The 17,650-nt window shown below is 47.4% G+C and overlaps 2 protein-coding genes and 1 non-coding gene across 4 annotated transcripts; all 3 read left to right on the top strand.

Moving 5' to 3' along the window:
- Positions 1–331: 331 nt before the first annotated feature.
- On the top strand, positions 332–493 carry LOC120653021. The gene has a single exon (XR_005666719.1). It is a non-coding gene; the product is annotated as a U1 spliceosomal RNA (small nuclear RNA).
- Positions 494–1,927: 1,434 nt separating this feature from the next.
- Positions 1,928–8,007, top strand: LOC120649296 (multiple inositol polyphosphate phosphatase 1-like). Of its 2 annotated transcripts, XM_039926056.1 has the most exons (11): positions 1,928–2,372; positions 3,100–3,184; positions 3,493–3,792; positions 4,153–4,311; positions 4,858–4,998; positions 5,107–5,163; positions 5,797–5,935; positions 6,024–6,128; positions 6,244–6,461; positions 7,363–7,404; positions 7,549–8,007. In XM_039926056.1, exons 1-11 carry the CDS (start codon positions 2,239–2,241, stop codon positions 7,726–7,728), a joined length of 1,560 nt encoding a protein of 519 aa, XP_039781990.1. In that variant the 5' UTR covers positions 1,928–2,238; the 3' UTR covers positions 7,729–8,007. The 2 variants fall into 2 exon arrangements, with proteins under 2 accessions (XP_039781990.1, XP_039781991.1); XM_039926057.1 differs by lacking the exons at positions 7,363–7,404; positions 7,549–8,007 and adding an exon at positions 6,713–7,334.
- A 343-nt stretch (positions 8,008–8,350) lies between these two features.
- Positions 8,351–11,897, top strand: LOC120649295 (phenylacetaldehyde reductase-like). The gene is made up of 6 exons (XM_039926055.1): positions 8,351–8,564; positions 8,683–8,861; positions 8,948–9,136; positions 9,303–9,465; positions 11,156–11,342; positions 11,451–11,897. The coding sequence occupies exons 1-6, from the start codon at positions 8,438–8,440 to the stop codon at positions 11,593–11,595; spliced, it is 990 nt and encodes a 329-aa protein (XP_039781989.1). The 5' UTR covers positions 8,351–8,437; the 3' UTR covers positions 11,596–11,897.
- Positions 11,898–17,650: the final 5,753 nt, after the last annotated feature.

Raw genomic sequence — 17,650 nt, 5'->3', positions numbered from 1 at the left:
GCTCTGGATTAAAAATTGTGGCATTTCTTTTGTAGGAATTCTTCTCCTTCGCGAGAGCATGTAGCCCCTCAGAATTGGGAAAACCCAAGGGAGACAGGAGGCCCATGTTTAGGCTGCAGCCTGCGGGCAAGTCTTGCTGTTTCTTAGCGGCCGAAACTTGGAAGGCCCATACATGTTTCCCGAGCCCACGAGGACTCGGCGGCACTACGCCAGCGCGAAGAATCGTTCGCTCCCGTGGTTTGGTCTCCGGGTTTAGTACCACCTCGCCAGCCGAAGCGGGATGCGCCGCGAGGTTACGCTATAAGATGAGCGCCCCCTGCACCGTTGTTCCATACTTACCTGGACGGGGTCGACGGGCGATCAAGAAGGCCCGTGGCCTAGGTCAATGGCCCGCATTGCACTTGGCGGGCGCGTTGGCTTACCATCTCCCCAAGTGGGAGAGTGGACGTCATAATTTGTGGTAGACGGGGGTACGCGTTCGCGCGGCCCCCACCAATTCTAACTAATTAAAATTGGGTCCCTGAGCTTCGTTTCGGTGGCACAGAACGGTCCTCGCTTGGGCTAAAGCAGTTGCGCAGCTGCCGCGGCCTGGGTAAAATGTTTACAGAACGGTCCTCGCTTGGGCCAAAGCAGCTGCCGTGCCCAGGGTAAAATGTTTACAGAACGGTCCTCATTTGAGCCGCGAGCCAAAGCGACGGCGCAGCCGTGGCCAGTTAAAATTTGTGTCCCTGTAAGAGACTTTGGGGGTTAACAAGTTCATAGCTTGGTCCCCTCCTGGTTTCAGCAATTTTATCCTTCTTTTGGAATTAGATATTTGACATTATGGTTAGCTTCCAAGTCACTGGCACAAAGAAAAGTCAAAATTTGAGGAAACTTAGAGAAAAGTCTCGTGTTTAGGCCATGGTCCAACGCGTAAAACAGGAAATCGAGGTTAATCATTAACCATAAGATGCTCAAGTTTAGTAGCACGATGATCATTAACGCATGAACTAAATCAGTTTACTACCAAACTAAGAGTACGCATGAGAGTACGAAGACTTCTCCCTAGACCCATACCGTACCAGCCGTATGAGAGTACGTGCGTATCACGTGGCGGCCTAGCGTCGCACGGGCCGGCGCCCCGCGACGAACCGTCCAGGTGGCGGGGGGAACGTGTCCGCCGCCGCCCACCTAAACACAGAGAGAGACATGCGCCGTCCAAACTATCGAACGACTCGAACCTACCAGGCGCCAAGCCCTCTTCTTTCCGGACCTTTGGAAGGAACAAAGCCCAGAGCCAGCCTTTCCCCCCCTCTCGGCCTCTATTCTCTCCAAGGTTAACCAAACCGGTGGGAACCGGTCCGGTTTGACCGGTTACCGGTCAAACCGGTCCGGTCCGGTTCCGGTTCCGGCCGGTACCCAACCGGCCAAAATTCAAATTTTAAATTTGAATTCAAAAAATGAAAAATTCCCAAAAAATTCCTAAAAATACTTCAAGGTGTGATGAATCTAATGGTGTCAAATTTTCTCAAAAATTCATTCATTTAGTATAGTTTGTGGGAATTTAAAGTTAAATCAAAAAAGAAAAAGAAAAAAAATGGACCGGCCCATGAAGGCCCACCGATCAAACCGGTCAAACCGGCCGGTAAACCGGTCAAACCGGTCGGTAAACCGGTAAAACCGGCCGGTAAACCGGTTGCACGGGAGCTTTTGAATTTCAAACCGGTCAAACCGACCGGTAAACCGGTAAAACCGGCCGGTAAACCGGTCAAACCGGCCGGTAAACCGGTCGGAACCGGTTGCACGGGAAAATTTGAATTTATTTGAATTTGGATTTGAATTCAACCGATTTCCACCGGTTACTCCACCGGTAACCGGTCAAACCGGTCCGGTAAACCGGAACCGGAGCCCGGCGGTTACCGGAAACCGGTTGGGAAATAAAACCCTGATTCTCTCTCGATCTCTGGCTCTCTCTCTCTCGTCTTTGGTCTCTCCGCCTCCTCGCCCTCTCCTCCGCGGCTCCGCAGGCAGGCGGCGGCTGCTCGGCCGGGGAATCACCTTGGCTACTCGGTAGCAGCTCGGCCCCAGCGGGTCGGGGGACGGCGGGCGGGCACGGGCGGCCACAGGAACCTGTTCGGCCTCAGGAGGCAGGGCGGCAGGCGGGCACGGGCGGCCGAGCGCGGGCGTGGCGCAGCAGCCGAGCCGCCGGAGCAGGCACTGCAGCACGCACGGGAATCGAGAAGGCGAATCGAGTTCGCCATGGCTGCTCCTCGCGTGCCGCTTCCCCAGCTGCTGCTCCTCGTCGTCGCCGCGCTCGTCGCAGCTGCCCCCGTCCGGAGGGCGTCCGGGGCCGGGGAGTTCGACGTCCGCCGCCACCTCTCAACCGTCACCAGGTGCCCGCCTCACTTGCCGCTAGAGGCTCTCCAGCCACTGATCTGTACCTGTTCTCTCGTGGGATTCGGGTGTATGTGTTCGCATAGCGTTATCAGGGGACATTCGGCTTAGGACTTATGATTTGGGAGCGGGCGGTTTGGGCCTTGCCGCAGTTGGGGCACCGCCGGCCGCGCTTCATGCGACGGCGATGAATCGCGAAGTGGGCTAACTGAACCCGCCACCCCCTGTATCTACTGTGCGGCTCTTTAGGTGGGAACCTGTAGAGTCCTCAGCAGCTCGGCCTCGCGTGGTGACGCTGCAACTAGCCCTCGATTGAACTAAATTTCTGATGAATGGAACTCGGTTGTCTGTCTGATGTAAACCTGAGGATTATCGATGCTAGCTTGTAGTGTAGATAATGGATCTGCTGCAACAGTTAGACCTTAATTTTAAATCCATGTGGTACACTATAATCATTTAAATAAATGTTGCTACGATCTTATGGTGTTTTCTGTGAATATATTGTGTTTTACAAATATCAGAAATTGAAATGGAGACCTATCGTCTAGAGCTCATATAAGTGTGATCTGAATAATACTATCAGAAATGAAACAGGGGTTTGCCATCTAGAACTCATGCCAGTAATAAGTGTGATCTGAATAATACTCGTGTAAAACCCAAAAATTGATTCCTGCTCCCACCATTTCTTCACTGTACTAAATGCTCTAATCCCTTTGTGATGTCCAGGTACGATGTGGCCAGAGGGTCTAGTAGTGTCAAGTCTATGCCACCAATCCCAGATGGGAGCCGTGTGATCCACCTCAATCTAGTGGTAAGTTTGCCTCAATACATTTTCCTTCTTTTGATCTACCCTGTTCTATTTCTTTCCGTTGTGTTCGCGACTTTGTGTTCGTCCAGTTTGTGTGGAGGAGAATAGTGTAACTAACAGCCATCATTTTTGCAAATTTATCTATATGCTGCCGAACTCCTTTTGAGCTAGGAATGATCCTAGTGTGTAATGCACAAACTTTCTATATTTTGTATAGAATTGCAAATATAATCATATACCACACAGCAAGGAGTGCATGTTTAGGTGAGATAAAATGGAAATTATTTGATAATTTTGTTTTTGTTTCCTAGGCAAGACATGGGACTCGTGCTCCTACCAAGAAGCGAATCAAGGAGCTGGATAGATTGGCAATAAGGCTGGAAGCTCTTATGAATGAGGCAAAACAAGGTCTCAACAGTGATTCTCTGAAGAAAGTTCCATCCTGGATAAAGGGCTGGGAGTCACGTTGGAAGGGTAGAACTAAAGGTGGTGAGCTGACTAGTGAAGGAGAAGAAGAGCTCTACAACTTAGCCACCAGAGTGAAGGAGAGGTTTCAAGACCTATTTGATGATGAATACCACCCTGACGTATATTCGATAAGAGCAACTCAGGTTAGCTCCTAGCCTCTGACAGAGCTTCTTTTATTTACTTCCAGGTATATTCTTACATCTACTTCCATGTATATTCTTACATCTATATATCAATATATCAAATTGTCCTCTTTCCATCCTCACCTGAAAGGTAAGGAATACTCATGCCACATCTGGATTGTCATACTGCCTTATTATTCTGTTTGCTGTTGTTTTTGGAGAGAGGGGTCAAATGTGAAGATTTCCATAACTAAGATGAATCTGATTACTGAACAAAATAGGTGAATCAGCATAGATGGTTCCAACTGCAGCCATATCAGATGTTGCTGGTTTCTACTGTGGCACAACAGGTTAACTACTGCTATATGTTTCAAAATGCAGGTTTCTCGGGCATCTGCTAGTGCAGTAGCATTTGGTTTGGGATTGCTTTCTGGGAAGGGAAAGCTTGGACCAGGGAAGAACCGTGCCTTTTCTGTTCTGAGCGAGAGTCGTGCAAGTGATATTTGTCTGAGATTCTTTGATAGCTGTGAAACATACAAGGTATTATTTATGGCAGCACTAACATTTTTGAGAAGAGAAACATCGGTGGATATGTTTATGTTACCTGAGTTTTTTGTTCTGTCGTTTCTGTATCAATAGGCTGCACATAACCTTGTCTTATTAGAAAAAAATGTTTTAAACATTTTGGTCCTTGAAGTTCGCTACTCTAATTGAGCCCTGTAGAATTTACCTTGTAGGAAGACATAAATTGGCAGCAGTGATGTCAAATAGTGCTGCCATGTTAGTAGCTAAACAATTTCATACTTCATAAATGCTAACATTTAAACATTTGGCCTCGAGATGTTACTCTGTTGTTTTACAGATAATTGTTTCATGCAATGCATCCACTCTTCTGTTTGCACCTTTAAGTTCGTCTCAGCTGCTTTATTCATTTCTTTTTAGAAGGGTCATTCTTATGTCTCATCTTTTTGTGTGCCTTGAATGCTAAGTATATCATTTCCTGTTTGACACTTGTAAATTGCTAGACGTCCGGTATGTTAAATATTTGACTAAAGATCAGTAAATTTGAAACCTTGATACCACCAGGCATACAGGAAAAGGAAGGAGCCTGATGTCGAAAAGCAAAAGGAGCCGATTCTAGAGCATGTCACAGCTGCACTTGTGAATCGTTATCACCTCAATTTTACAACTCAGGATGTCTCTTCCCTCTGGTTTCTTTGTAAGCAGGTAATGAGTGCAAAATGGTGCTGGGGATTTCTTCCATGTGTTCCTGTAAATTCCTACATGGACACGCTGGAGTAAATATGATTAACTTTTGAATGTTTCTCAAACCAGGAAGCATCTTTATTGAATATAACCAATCAAGCTTGCGGGCTTTTTAATGAAGCTGAGGTAGGCATCTTCGGACATCTATAGATTTTGCCATGCTTCATGCTTGAAATTCCTTGCGTGTCTTAACTGTATTAACCTTCCCCCCCCCCCCTTCTGTGTTTGGTGCCTTGATGTACAAATACGCTGCATGAATACTGGGCCTTAAAACCTTTTAGAATTGACTGCTAGTTTGTAAAGAATGTACCTTCTTCATGGGGTGGCTAATACTTCAGAAAGTATATACTTACGAGTCGTGTGGTTTCCTTCAAACTTTCAAAGTAATTTCATTGTTCATTGCAGTTTATGCAGATCAAGCTTTTCATAATATTAATTAATTAAACCTCCCCAGTTGGTAGATAGTGAAATACTCATTTCTCAACTGTAATTTGTCATCCCACCTGTTGTTGGTTGAGAGCACATCCTATTCGATCCAATAACCGTGCTGCTGATCACGAAATTGAGTATGCTACACAAAAATAACGTGCTAACAGAACATAGTTAGCATGCTTTCTGACCTGCACTTTAGGTTTAGTATTCTTTCTTCAGTAATCTGTAATGCTTTCTGGCTGATGTTTGCATGCTTTGAAAGTAATTGTTCAGCACTGATTTGGTTTGCTTTTCTTTAATAATTGAGGTAAATAATGTGTTGCTCAGGTTTATTTTCTAGAGTGGACAGATGATTTGGAGGGTTTTGTTCTAAAAGGCTATGGTGAGTCAATTAACTACCGTATGGGACTGCCATTGCTCAAGGACGTTGTCCAGTCAATGGAAGAAGCAATCATAGCTAAAGAAGGTGACTCTACTTTATGAGTCCAGCAAAATAAGCCGGTTATCATTATCTGTTTCTTGGAATTATAGCTTAACAATTCTTGGTAACGTAGAAAACCACCCTGATGGTACGTATGAAAAGGCAAGGCTCCGGTTTGCACACGCAGAAACTGTTGTTCCTTTCAGCTGCCTTCTTGGTCTTTTTCTTGAAGGTTCAGGTACTTCCCCCACTTCCCCTAGGCCATTGATGCATTAACTTTTCCTCTATGAATGACATATTGATGATTGGTATCTCATTTGACATTCTACATATAATATGTTTTGCCTGCTTAGATTTTGAAAAGATACAGCAGGAGGAAGCATTGGACATACCCCCTATGCCACCACAGGGAAGAAACTGGAAGGGCAGTGTTGTAGCTCCTTTTGCTGGTAACAATATGCTGGTTTTATATCAATGCCCAGGCAAAACTTCAGATGCCAGCACTTCTGGGGGTCAAAATAACTCATACTTGGTTCAAGTTCTACACAATGAAGTCCCAGTTTCAATGCCAGTAAGACTTGCTAACTTTCGATTATTGTTCTAGCTGCTGCTGAATATAACAAAATATGTGAACCCTCTTTTGCTTCTCTAAACTTGGGTCATTTGGTACTAGAGGGGAGAGGTTTTGTACTCAGTTAAAATAAATTGAAGTCAAAACTAGACCAAGAGGATGGATATTGATTGTTATGTCACAGGTCTCTCTCGTTTATACTGCCTGTCACATTTTTTTTTGAGACGAGGAACTCCCCATTTCCATTACAGAACGGAAATACAAGTTGATACAAAAGTATTACGGGGAGAAACTAGCCAGGAGCAACTAGGAGCAGAAGCAGACCAAGAGAATGACGTTCATTCTCGCAAAAGGAGCTTATTACAAGTTCTGAGCACCGACAGCTGAAGAAAGTTTAGCCTACAACGAAGTTCTAACAACCGCTAAGAACAGAAGGGGCAGACAGCCAAGTTTTCTCCTGACGAAACCACGCGTCTAAGATTCTTCCTCTGACGTCTCATCCTCCGAAGCCTGAAGCTGAGATGGGCCATCCAGCATAAGACGAGGGGGATACTGCCTGTCACATATTGAATTTTGAACTTTGTGGCTCGTTAGCAATACTGCCCAAACATAATCACGAATGTGGTGTTTTGTAGTCTTAGAAATCAGCTAATAGTGGTTTCCTGGGATTTACACTAGGCACCTTCTTGCCTTAATTATATGCTCCCCTTTGTTTCATTTGTAACGTTTTGGCCTAGCCCAACTTGCTTGGAACTAAAAGGCACAGCTGTTCTTGTAGAAGTAAATGTTTTGCATAGAGCAAGCTTAGTAGTTAGTAGTACATTGTAAAATACATCATGCATGCTCAATAACGCAAAATTCTCTGATGCATCATTCCTTATGTTGGACCATATGTATGCAGGGGTGCGGCAACAAAGATTTCTGTCCATTCGAGGAGTTCAAGGTAAATAGAATGCGGCCTCTTCATGTTTCCTTTTTAAAAGACGCGCCCCACATATTTAAGCATCGCACTCAAGATACAAAGGACGTTTTTCACTGCCAGTTATTTCAAAAAAACTTTGCTTATTAATGTTGTCTGCACGTGCAGGAGAAGATAGTCAAACCACACCTGAAGCATGACTACAACATGATATGCAAGATCAATCCCCCTGTGGCGAGCGAGGAACCTGCTTCGTTCCCCACCAAGGTGTCCAGTTTCTTCGTTGGATTGTTCTCGCAGAAAGGGTACCGCGCCGTGAGCGCTGAAAGCGTCAAGACCGAGTTGTAAGCCACGCTAGCAACCATCTGCCACCGTCACCATCTGGCGCACACCTGCAACTGTGTCTGCGTGCGAGCACGAGCAAGGAAGGAACGAGATTAACCGACGCACTAACCCGAGGTGTTTTTGTTCGGCCGAGTGGAAACTCGAAAGTGTAGTCTTTCACAAAAAAAAACTCGAAAGTGTACGAGGCTCAGTTCTTCAGGGAAAGACGCCTCTGACATTGTAAATTCAGTTTCAGTTCAGACTCTTCTTCGGGGGCTGTGTTTAGTTCTAAAATTTTTCTCAACAAATTTTACTATTCACCTATTACATCAAATTTTTTATTTTATGCATGGAGCATTAAATGTAAGTAAATAAAAAAATTAGTAAATAAAAAAATTAATTGTATAATTTTGATGTATGGAGCATTAAATGTAAGTAAATAAAAAAATTAGTAAATAAAAAAACTAATTGCATAATTTTAATGTACTGCACGAGATGAATCTTTTATTTCACCTGTCCGAAAGTCGAAAGGTCACGCCGTGACGGTGTGCAGCAGCACATATCTTGCTACAGTTCCCAATAAACTGCGCCGAACTCTATCTGCCGTTAAAAAAGGTTACTGTTCCGTCAGATCCGTAGCTGGTACCAACCGCATCCCGGTAGCCACTCGACTGTCACACACACTAGAGCACGGAGACCTCGACACGGCACGGGGAGAGGGGAACATCGGGGCATGGCGAGCGGGGAAGCCAAGGGGGAGACGGTGCTGGTCACCGGCGCCAGCGGCTTCATCGGCTCGACGCTCGTCCGCGGCCTCCTCGACCGCGGCTACACCGTCCGCGCCGGCGTCCTCAACCCCGGTCAGTCTCGCCGCGCTCCCCGGCTTTGCTTTCCGAAGCTCGCCACGGCGCCGTCGCGCAGAAAACACCGGCGGCTCGCCTGCGATGCGGAGGTTATCATTTGCGCGGTGATGTGCAGATGACAGGGCGGAGACGGACCACCTCCTGGCGCTCGCCGCCGGCGCCGGCGAGGGCCGCCTCAGCATCTTCCGCTGCGACCTCCTCGACGGCGCCGCGCTCGCCGACGCCGCGCGGGGCTGCTCGGGCGTCTTCCACCTCGCCTCCCCCTGCACCGTCGACCCCGTCAAGGATCACCTGGTAGTACAAACTTCGCCGCGGTGCCGTTGCCCTGTCGCCGCCCGCCGGCCGTTCACCGGGCTGACCTGCTCCATTTCTTGTTGCAGAATCAGCTGATGGTGCCAGCCGTGGAGGGGACGCGGAACGTGCTGCGCGCCGCCAAGGCGGCCGGGGGCGTGCGGCGGGTGGTGGTGACCTCGTCGATCTCGGCCATCGTGCCCAGCCCCGGGTGGCCCGCCGGCGAGGTCCGCGACGAGCGCTGCTGGACCGACATCGACTACTGCGAGAAGAACGGGGTGAGACTGTCAGCCTGCGTACAGATGAACTCTGAACTTTGGAACGACGGCATCGTATCGTACATCAGTTGATGTCTGCAGGATTTGCAGGATGCAACCTCTGCAGAGGTTGGATTTCATCAGTAGTAGCGCTGTTATCTCAGATCCGCTTTGCTTCTGCGTGTAGGTGTGGTACCCTGCTTCCAAGACACTGGCAGAGAAGGCAGCGTGGAAGTTTGCAGAGGAGAACGGCCTAGATGTGGTTGTGGTTAACCCGGGGACAGTTCTGGGGCCGATGATTCCACCAACCATCAACGCTAGCATGGCCATGTTTCGTCGCCTCCTGGAAGGTAAGCATATTGCATTTGCATATACTATAGTTAATAATGTATTGCTTGCTAAGGTAGGACAGTATTTGATATTCTTTTATTCTTTCATCTAAAAAATGAATGCAATTTAAACTTATTATGTCTTGGTCTTTTTGATAAGCATCTTTAAATCAGCAAGCTGAACGTTCTGTCATGATTAGTACTAGATTGTTATCTCAGCTCCGAACCCTTTTTTTACTTCATTTTTTAAATGACTGCAAGAGAAACCTTTTTTTTTGATTTTTTCTACTTGATACTGTAGATGAACAAATTTCAGGCATCAGCGGTTTTAGTTGATACAATGATCGTGCATTGGCATTGTGCAAACAAACAAAAGTGACATGTTGTCGGTGTCCAGACCCCGCGGTCTAGCACCAACTAGTGAATATGCTGCGTGCCCCTGCCTCTAGATGGTCGATGAAAGCGAAATACAATGACACCGGGTTTATCCTGGTTCCGGCCGACGAGGCTGTACGTCCAGCAGAGGTGTATGCACTGTATTACTTACACCTAAGTGCTTGTAGTAGGGGGTACAAGCTGTGGCGAGAGAGGGGGAAAAGCTCCCAAGTCTCTTGGTGCGCTAGGGCTTGATTGAGGCAAGTGCTAATATCGAGTGGAGTGTGAGCGTGAGGGGGTGAGCGTGTGTTGAACTGTCGGGGGTCCGATCCCCATGTAGGGCGTTCGCCACCTCCTTTTATAGATCAAGGAGGGGAGAGTTACACGTGCAGGATGTCTACAGGTCGTCTCTTCTCCCCCCGGTCCGGGGGAGAACAGTTGGTCTTCCTTGTCGCCAAGCGTCGCAAGGCGTGGCGCCAGGCGTGGGCACCGTCCTCTGTCCGTGCCCAGGGCGTGTCCGCGTCCTGTAGCTCCAGTAGACGGCGTGGCGGTGATTGCTGGGGGCGCAGCGCATTACGTCGGATGAGGTGGCGTTCGAGGGTGCCGAAGGCGTCGGCCTCTCCCTGGTCAAAGGCCGTACTGTTGTTCGAGGGTCATCGTCCATGCCCACCGAGGGTCCTGCAAGAGAGAAAAGTACAAGGAGTAGGTGGCACAGTGGACGGAGGTGTCAGGCAAGTTCGCACAGAGCTCCGTAGCCCTACCCCGCGCTGGGAATAGTGGTACAGTGGACAGCGCGGGCTGAGGGGACGCCAATCACGTCCGCTGTGCGGTGTGATGGCCGGCGTCAGCTGACTCCGTCTGACACCCGCCCCATGCCGTGGAGTGGTTGACGAGTAAATGCGCCCTGTCCCGTCGGGTGGCTGGGCCGCAGTCCCCGCCCGTCGAGGGTGGTCTCGAGCGAGGTGGAGATCCCCCCGCGCCGAGGCCCTGCGGGGGGCTCGGTAGAGGAGGCCTCGAGCGAGGCGGAGACTGCCTGCGCTTCGAGGGCTCTCGGCGGAGGACCCTCAAGCGAGGCGGAGGTGGCTCCACAGCCAGCGAGGCCTCGAGAGGGCCGTGCCGTGATGCTGGGCCGTGGGCCGATGGTGTTTTGGGCCTTCCGTACCGGAAAAAGCTTTCGGGCGTCCGAGCTTGGGAAGAGGTCCGGCCCGAGTGCCAAATCCCATTTGCGTGTGTTGAGGGCGCTTTTAGCCCGGGATTAGGGTGCCCTATAATTATGGTACCCGACACATGTATTTGGTGTTCAGAATCAAAGCAGCAACTTCCTGCCTGACTGCAGGTTGCATAGAGGAGTACGCGGATTTCTTCATGGGACCAGTCCATGTGGAAGACGTTGCCTTGGCTCATATCCTTGTGTTCGAGAACCCGTCAGCGTCCGGGAGGCACATCTGCGTGGAGTCCATCTGTCACTGGAGCGACTTCGCGGCCAAAGTCGCGGAGATCTATCCCAATTACAAAGTGCCCAAGTAAGCAAGCCACCATCCAAACCTTTTTTTCTCCATGAAATGAAAAATGAACGAAATTTAGGTGTCTGGGTATGTGCCTGAGCCTTGGTCCGTTCCTTTGTGTTGCAGGTTGCCCAAGGATACGCAGCCTGGGCTGGTGAGAGCGGAGGTGGGGTCGAAGAAGCTCATCGCGCTAGGGCTGCAGGTCAGCCCCATGGAGAAGATCATTAGGGATGCCGTGGAGAGCCTCAAGAGCAGAGGGTTCATCTCCTAATGGGTGATGGCTGGTTGTAATGTGATAAGTAAAAAAAAAAGGGTACTGTGATGTCTTCCTGGGCCTTGCTAGTACTACAAAACAGTAATAAGGGTGGCAACATAAGACACCGTTGGAATCGTGCAATCTAGCGCGGGGCTGGGCAAAAAATGCTGAAACGTTTGCAAGATGTCCATTCTCAAGCATGTAGTTTCAAGCACCAAATGATGCGCATAGCTTGTTCTGACTGTTCTAATGGTTGACGTGACAGTATGGTGCCATGTCATTTTGCTCGTTCTTATCTAAACGAAAAGGTTCGGTAATGCCGCAGTTTACTGTATCGCAATGCTTCGCTGTGTCCAAAGCAGCTATCCCGGATTGTGGCTGCTGGCCTGTTGTGGAAAGTTTTCCTTCCAAAAGAAAAGGGAAGAAAAAATCTGCTGCGGCATTGTGGTTGTGGGATGTTTTTGAGGCCTCGATGCTTTTTTAGGGTCAACCGGGAGGGGCCATCTCCGCTCCCAGTCGCCGGCCCCCTTCCCCTCATGCCCCGCACCCGCAAGCACTCTGCACTCGAACGAGGAGAGGGGCGGCGGCCAACAAATTTTATGTTCCATCTTAAAGATATAAATTGTTCTAGAATAAATAAAAGTGTTTCATATGTATTTTACTAAAGATATAAATTATTCCAGGAATAAAATAAAATGTTTCAGCTTAGGATAAACGGAGTCAACTACTGCCATAGAAAACCTGAAGTCTGGAAATAGTTGGTACAGAAAGACATGAAGATAGATTTCAGCTGGGATACTTCAGCCTCCCAATACGAAAACATCTACCATAGAGCAGCTGCTCGAGCGAGGGTGGCAACATAAACAGCAGAGAACAGTTCCTGATGCCCCCATGGACTCTGCCGGATGCTGCTTTAACGTATGGTAAATGCAGTTCTATCAGCACTGAACTGAGCATATCCGCTGGAGAAGCGAAGAAACACATTGTGGAATCTCTTTCAGAATTTTCAGTAAATAGGTATATTCAGAAGTCTGTGCCAGAAACTCTGTGGTACTAAACTTCAAGTAATTGAAATAACACAAATAGACAAAACAAATATGAAAATGGAACACCAAAGATATTCAGAGTGCAAGCAGAGGAGGAAGTCAGAACCACCATTGGTCTAAATATTCAGAATCCGTTCGCATGAACAGAACTCTGAAATTAATTCTCTCTATCTAAACTAAAGTACTTGTTTCATCAGATTTCAAAGAGATTCAACTAGGCTAGTGGCAGCTTATTAATCATCAAACCCAAAGTCTAAATCCAAACCTAAATCTGAACCTGAACCAGAATCTGAATCTGAATATGAGCCGTAAACTCTCTTCTTGAAAAACTGTAATAACCTGAAAGTTTTGATTTCAGCAATGGCATTCCGATCACGTCCTCCACGTTCTCAGGCAGCTTCTGCATGATGCGAACCAAGAACTCCATGAAGCACACAGTGTCCAGCGTCTCCTTGTGCCCTTTCCTCCTGTCTCGCTCATTGACGGGCTTCAGGGCCGCCATTATATCCGCCGTGCGATGTCGTCGACTCTCTTCGTCTTGGTTAAGCTCGCCGTCGCCGACGACGCTCCCCGGCGACACGAGCGTCGGCTTGTAACCCCAGCACAAGGCGTAATCTGACGAGCACTCCGGCGTCAGGCTGCGCAGCAAGCTTAGCTCCCTCAGCTTCTTGGTTTCAGTACAGTAGAGTAAGAGCTTGTCGTACATGCCGTCCTCCCGAGGCGACAGGCGCAGGTACATGGCTAGCGTGCCGCCGCAGTCCCAGACGCCGTCGATGGAGTAGCGTTGAAGGCGGGTACTCCGGCGATGATCGTAGATCCTCTGCCATTTGTGCTCCGCCGTGAGCAGCCACAGGGCTCTCCCGTTGCGATCCTCCGTGTCCACGCCCACGCACGGACGACCCCACACCGCCATGAGCGGTGACACCGCGAGACGATGCCAGGGCTCGCCCTCGCCTGGCAGGTCGATGCTGGCGACAGTCTCGTCGTCGACGTCGAAAGCCAGCCTCATCCCATCCCATCCCGTACTTGTCGCTGTTAGGACTCGCCGCCGTTGCCGTCGCCGGCCGCCGCTGCGATACGCTGCCGCCGCGCCACGCCGTCGCCGGCCGCCGCTGCGATCCGTCGCTCTGGACCAAGCAGGCACCGTGGCAAATATGCTTGCTACCATGGCGACGGACCAGGCACGCACCATGACAAATATGTTTGCTTATTTCAGCAGATAGAGGTGATTTCCATCAAGATGCTGGTCGACTGGACACCATCTACTCAGTAATGAACTTTGCAAAGCTACACAACCGATACAGGACCTAGATTATATTGTTAGGTGCCACATGCACGCACGTTGAATTCAGTGTCTCATATCTTTTTGACAAAAGAATGAGATTTTTTCTCTCAATAGGAATAGGAATATTGTATGATGTAATCCACGTCAAACAATATAAATGAGGTACATTGTCCCAATTGCCACATTACAAATGAAAATAAAATTTAGTCCTATTGCAACTATGCTTGATTTGTCACTCATCAAAATGTAATTTCTTAACAGTCTGTTGTGATATGGCAGCTCGATCAACTCCATGTAAGAGATCTGTATATCCTCCTTGGATATAAGGAGCGCCCACGATAGAATAATTCTCATACATATTCATGCATGGCATTACTGTATTCGCATACTGGATCAATGGAGCAGCCATGGACGAAGATCATACATATTCATGCATGGCATTACTGTATTCGCATACTGGATCAATGGAGCAGCCATGGACGAAGATTGCGCATACGCATGATTTGCAAAGTCTAGCATTGTATTGTTAGCTTCAATGTTACCATCATGAAGATCCTATATTGCAGAATATGAATCTGATTATAAAATGTTGCATGTAAAAAAATCAAATATAAACAGTAAATGCAGTCTAAAACATATGGCTTGCGGTAAATTGCTCTAGTTCTGCATCCTCATGTCGTCCTTCAAATATATTTTCTGCTGCATTTGTTGTATCTTGTCCTATTTTCAAACATATGAAGTTAACTATAATAGCCAAGAACGAGGAAAACATGCTAGAATTGACAAGGATCAGTACCTTTCTTTTTACCACTTTTCTTTTTCTTCCCTTTATTCTTGTTAAAGGAGATGGCCCCTCTTTTGTTCTTTGGGCCTTCTACCACCCGAGGAATTCTAAATGATATTTTGCCACTGAATGTGTCTGTAGCACAGTCAGCTGAAACTAGAGGAACCTCATCGTCTTTTTCTTGCATCTTGCTTATAGAATTATCTGCTTCCAAGTCCAACTTATCTATGGCATTATCCAAATCATCAAGTAGTTCTTTTGAGAATGAACACTTCAATGCAAGAGATGTTGCCTTGCGTATCTCACGTGCAGCACGAGTGTTCAAACTTTCCTTCTCAGATTCTTGTTTCTCAATACAGAACCCTCTCTTTGCATATTTTGTCCATCTATTCAATATATATTGTGGTGGCAATATGAAAACATCATTTACATTGAAGACTTTGAGGGCATGCTTGCACAATATACCTATAAAATATGGATGTCATAATTAATCAGTTTGTATTAGAAACTATACTATTGCAATTGAAACTTTGAGGATACATACCTATGGATTCATACTTTTGGCAGGCACATGAAATGGTAATATCCTCTTTATTGAATACGACCGTTGCTCCATAATTAGAGTACATATGTGTAACCATATATGTTAAGATTGACCCATTAGTGTCTAACAATTTACAAGAGAATAAAAGTTGTTCTTTAAATTCTCCCTCAAACTCTTTATACATCCAACCTGTATATGACTCAGCCACAGCCTTCAACAGAGGACAAATTGGGATGTAAGTAACTGGGGTCTTTCGACGCGATTCAAAATCTTTATCCAACTCATTTTTACGAAGGCTACTAGAAACCTTCTCACACTCTACAAGAACTTCCGAAAGACCCAACTTCCTACGAAATCTTTTCTTAAATACGTTATTCATACCTTCGCTTCTTTGAGTAGAGTTCATATCAGCTATGAATGAGTCCCGATACACAGCGGCCCACTTGGTTCTTAAGTCATATAGGTTTAACATCCATTCATTGTCCTCAAGATTGTACTCATGCAACAATTCATCCCATTTCTTGTTAAAGTAAAACTCTGATATGTCTTCATAGACACATCTCTTAAAAGCGGGAAGAAACTTCTCAGAATGCTTCTGAATTACATGACCCAGATGTTTAGCAGCATTTAGATAAATATGCCACAAACAAAGACGATGGCTTGTGTTTTGGAATGCATAAGCAATTGCTCTTGCCATGGCTGCATCTTGATCAGTGAAAATTGTACTAGGATGCTTGCCTGACATTGCTGTTAGAAAGGTTTCAAAGAGCCAAACAAATGATACAGCATCACCGAAACATGCGTAATCCATGATAGATTGACCATCTGCCCAAAAGAAATTAGTCATCCTGCCATCTTCCTGATCTATTTGAATGGCATAAAAAAATGACGGATCCTCTATCTGCTTATTTTTCAAGTATTCCAACAGTGTTTGTGCATCATTGGACTCTAAATACTTCTTGCGTTGTCGACCAATCTCATTATTGCAATCAATTTGTGAGAATGGCACTTTATCAGCTCCATAAAACTGCACCATAAACTCAAACACCTGGGATGGCTTCATCCCGCCATCCCTCATCTGGCCAATTAGCTTCCTATCTGCTTCTTGAACACTTCTTTGGGATCTCAATTTCTGCCTTTTATTTGGACTAGCAAGGTAATGGTTGTGAACTTGTGATCAAGTACAACCTTTTGCACTGTCCAAACACCCTCTCTGCTGACACTAAACTGAACACAAGCATTGCAACCAGTCCTTGTAGTACTCTTTGATGATGACTTATTTTTTCGATAACCTTGGCTGCTGCAAACTATATGTTTGTTAGAGATAGTGCCATCTTCTCGTTTCTTTATGTCACTCTTTCTAATACTGAATCCAACCTTGCCTGCATAGGTGCTGTACATATTATAAGCTGTCTTTTCAGATTTAAAAGACATTCCAACTTCTGGAACGATCAGAGTTTGTGTAACTTTATCAGCCACCTGTTGTATAATCAACGGAGGATTAAAAGTGCCTTACAACCATATGAAATATTCTGGTCTTATTTGAATTTGTTGTTAATTAAGTTGCTTCAATTACCTCATCAGGTGTTTCATTCGGCATTGCTTCTACGGTGATGGATTCGATGCTGTGTACGACCTAGCATGTGCTCACAAATTAGTACTAGGTTGAGGGTGTGTATCATCAAATCGCAGAAGAAAAATACGGAACTATACCAGTGTTATCTGTTGCCCTTCGGCTCCAAGGCACCCAACGAACACGCCATCGTCATGCGCAACAGGTTGCTGATACGGGATCGGATGAGACAAGGGCACTGTGGATGTCTCATCTTCGTGGGATTCTCCAGCCATGGTGCCTGCTTGGTCCAGAGCGACGGATCGGATTCGCGGCGGTGGCGTGGCGGCGGCAGCGTATCGCAGCGGCGGTCGGCGACGGCAACTCGCAGCAGCGGCCGGCGGCGGCAGCGGCGGCGAGTCCTAACAGCGCCCGACGGCAGCGCGATACTGGCAGCCCTAACATATGCATGTGTCGATTGCGAGAGTTCTTAAGCCAACAAGCCGAGCTGCGACTGACGAGCCGAGCGGAGCGGAGCGCGTGCGTCGTCGGCGTGAGCGAGCGCTGGCTCGCAGCCCTCATCCCATCCCATCCCATCCCGTACTTGTCGCTCCACATGGCATCAATTGAGGCAAGGCTGCACGGAGGCTGCTGTACAGCCCGGCTGTACGCAATTTTTTCCCGCTGATTGTCCCGTCCACATTCTTCATTCCCTCCGGTAATGGCAGGGTCCGCAATCGTGGCTGCTCTCCGGCGCCACCGAGTGCATAGACCAGCAGCTCTTTTGGAGACCTGTCAATAGGTGGATAGCTGTGCAGGACAATCTCCATCTTCTTCCGGCGTGTTAGGACAAGCTTGT

The sequence above is a fragment of the Panicum virgatum genome, chromosome 9K (genome assembly GCF_016808335.1).
Source record: "Panicum virgatum strain AP13 chromosome 9K, P.virgatum_v5, whole genome shotgun sequence".
In the NCBI taxonomy this organism is placed as follows: Eukaryota; Viridiplantae; Streptophyta; class Magnoliopsida; order Poales; family Poaceae; genus Panicum; species Panicum virgatum.
The sequence above is the reverse complement of the archived record's forward strand: the minus strand, read 5'-3'. Positions and strand labels throughout refer to the sequence as shown.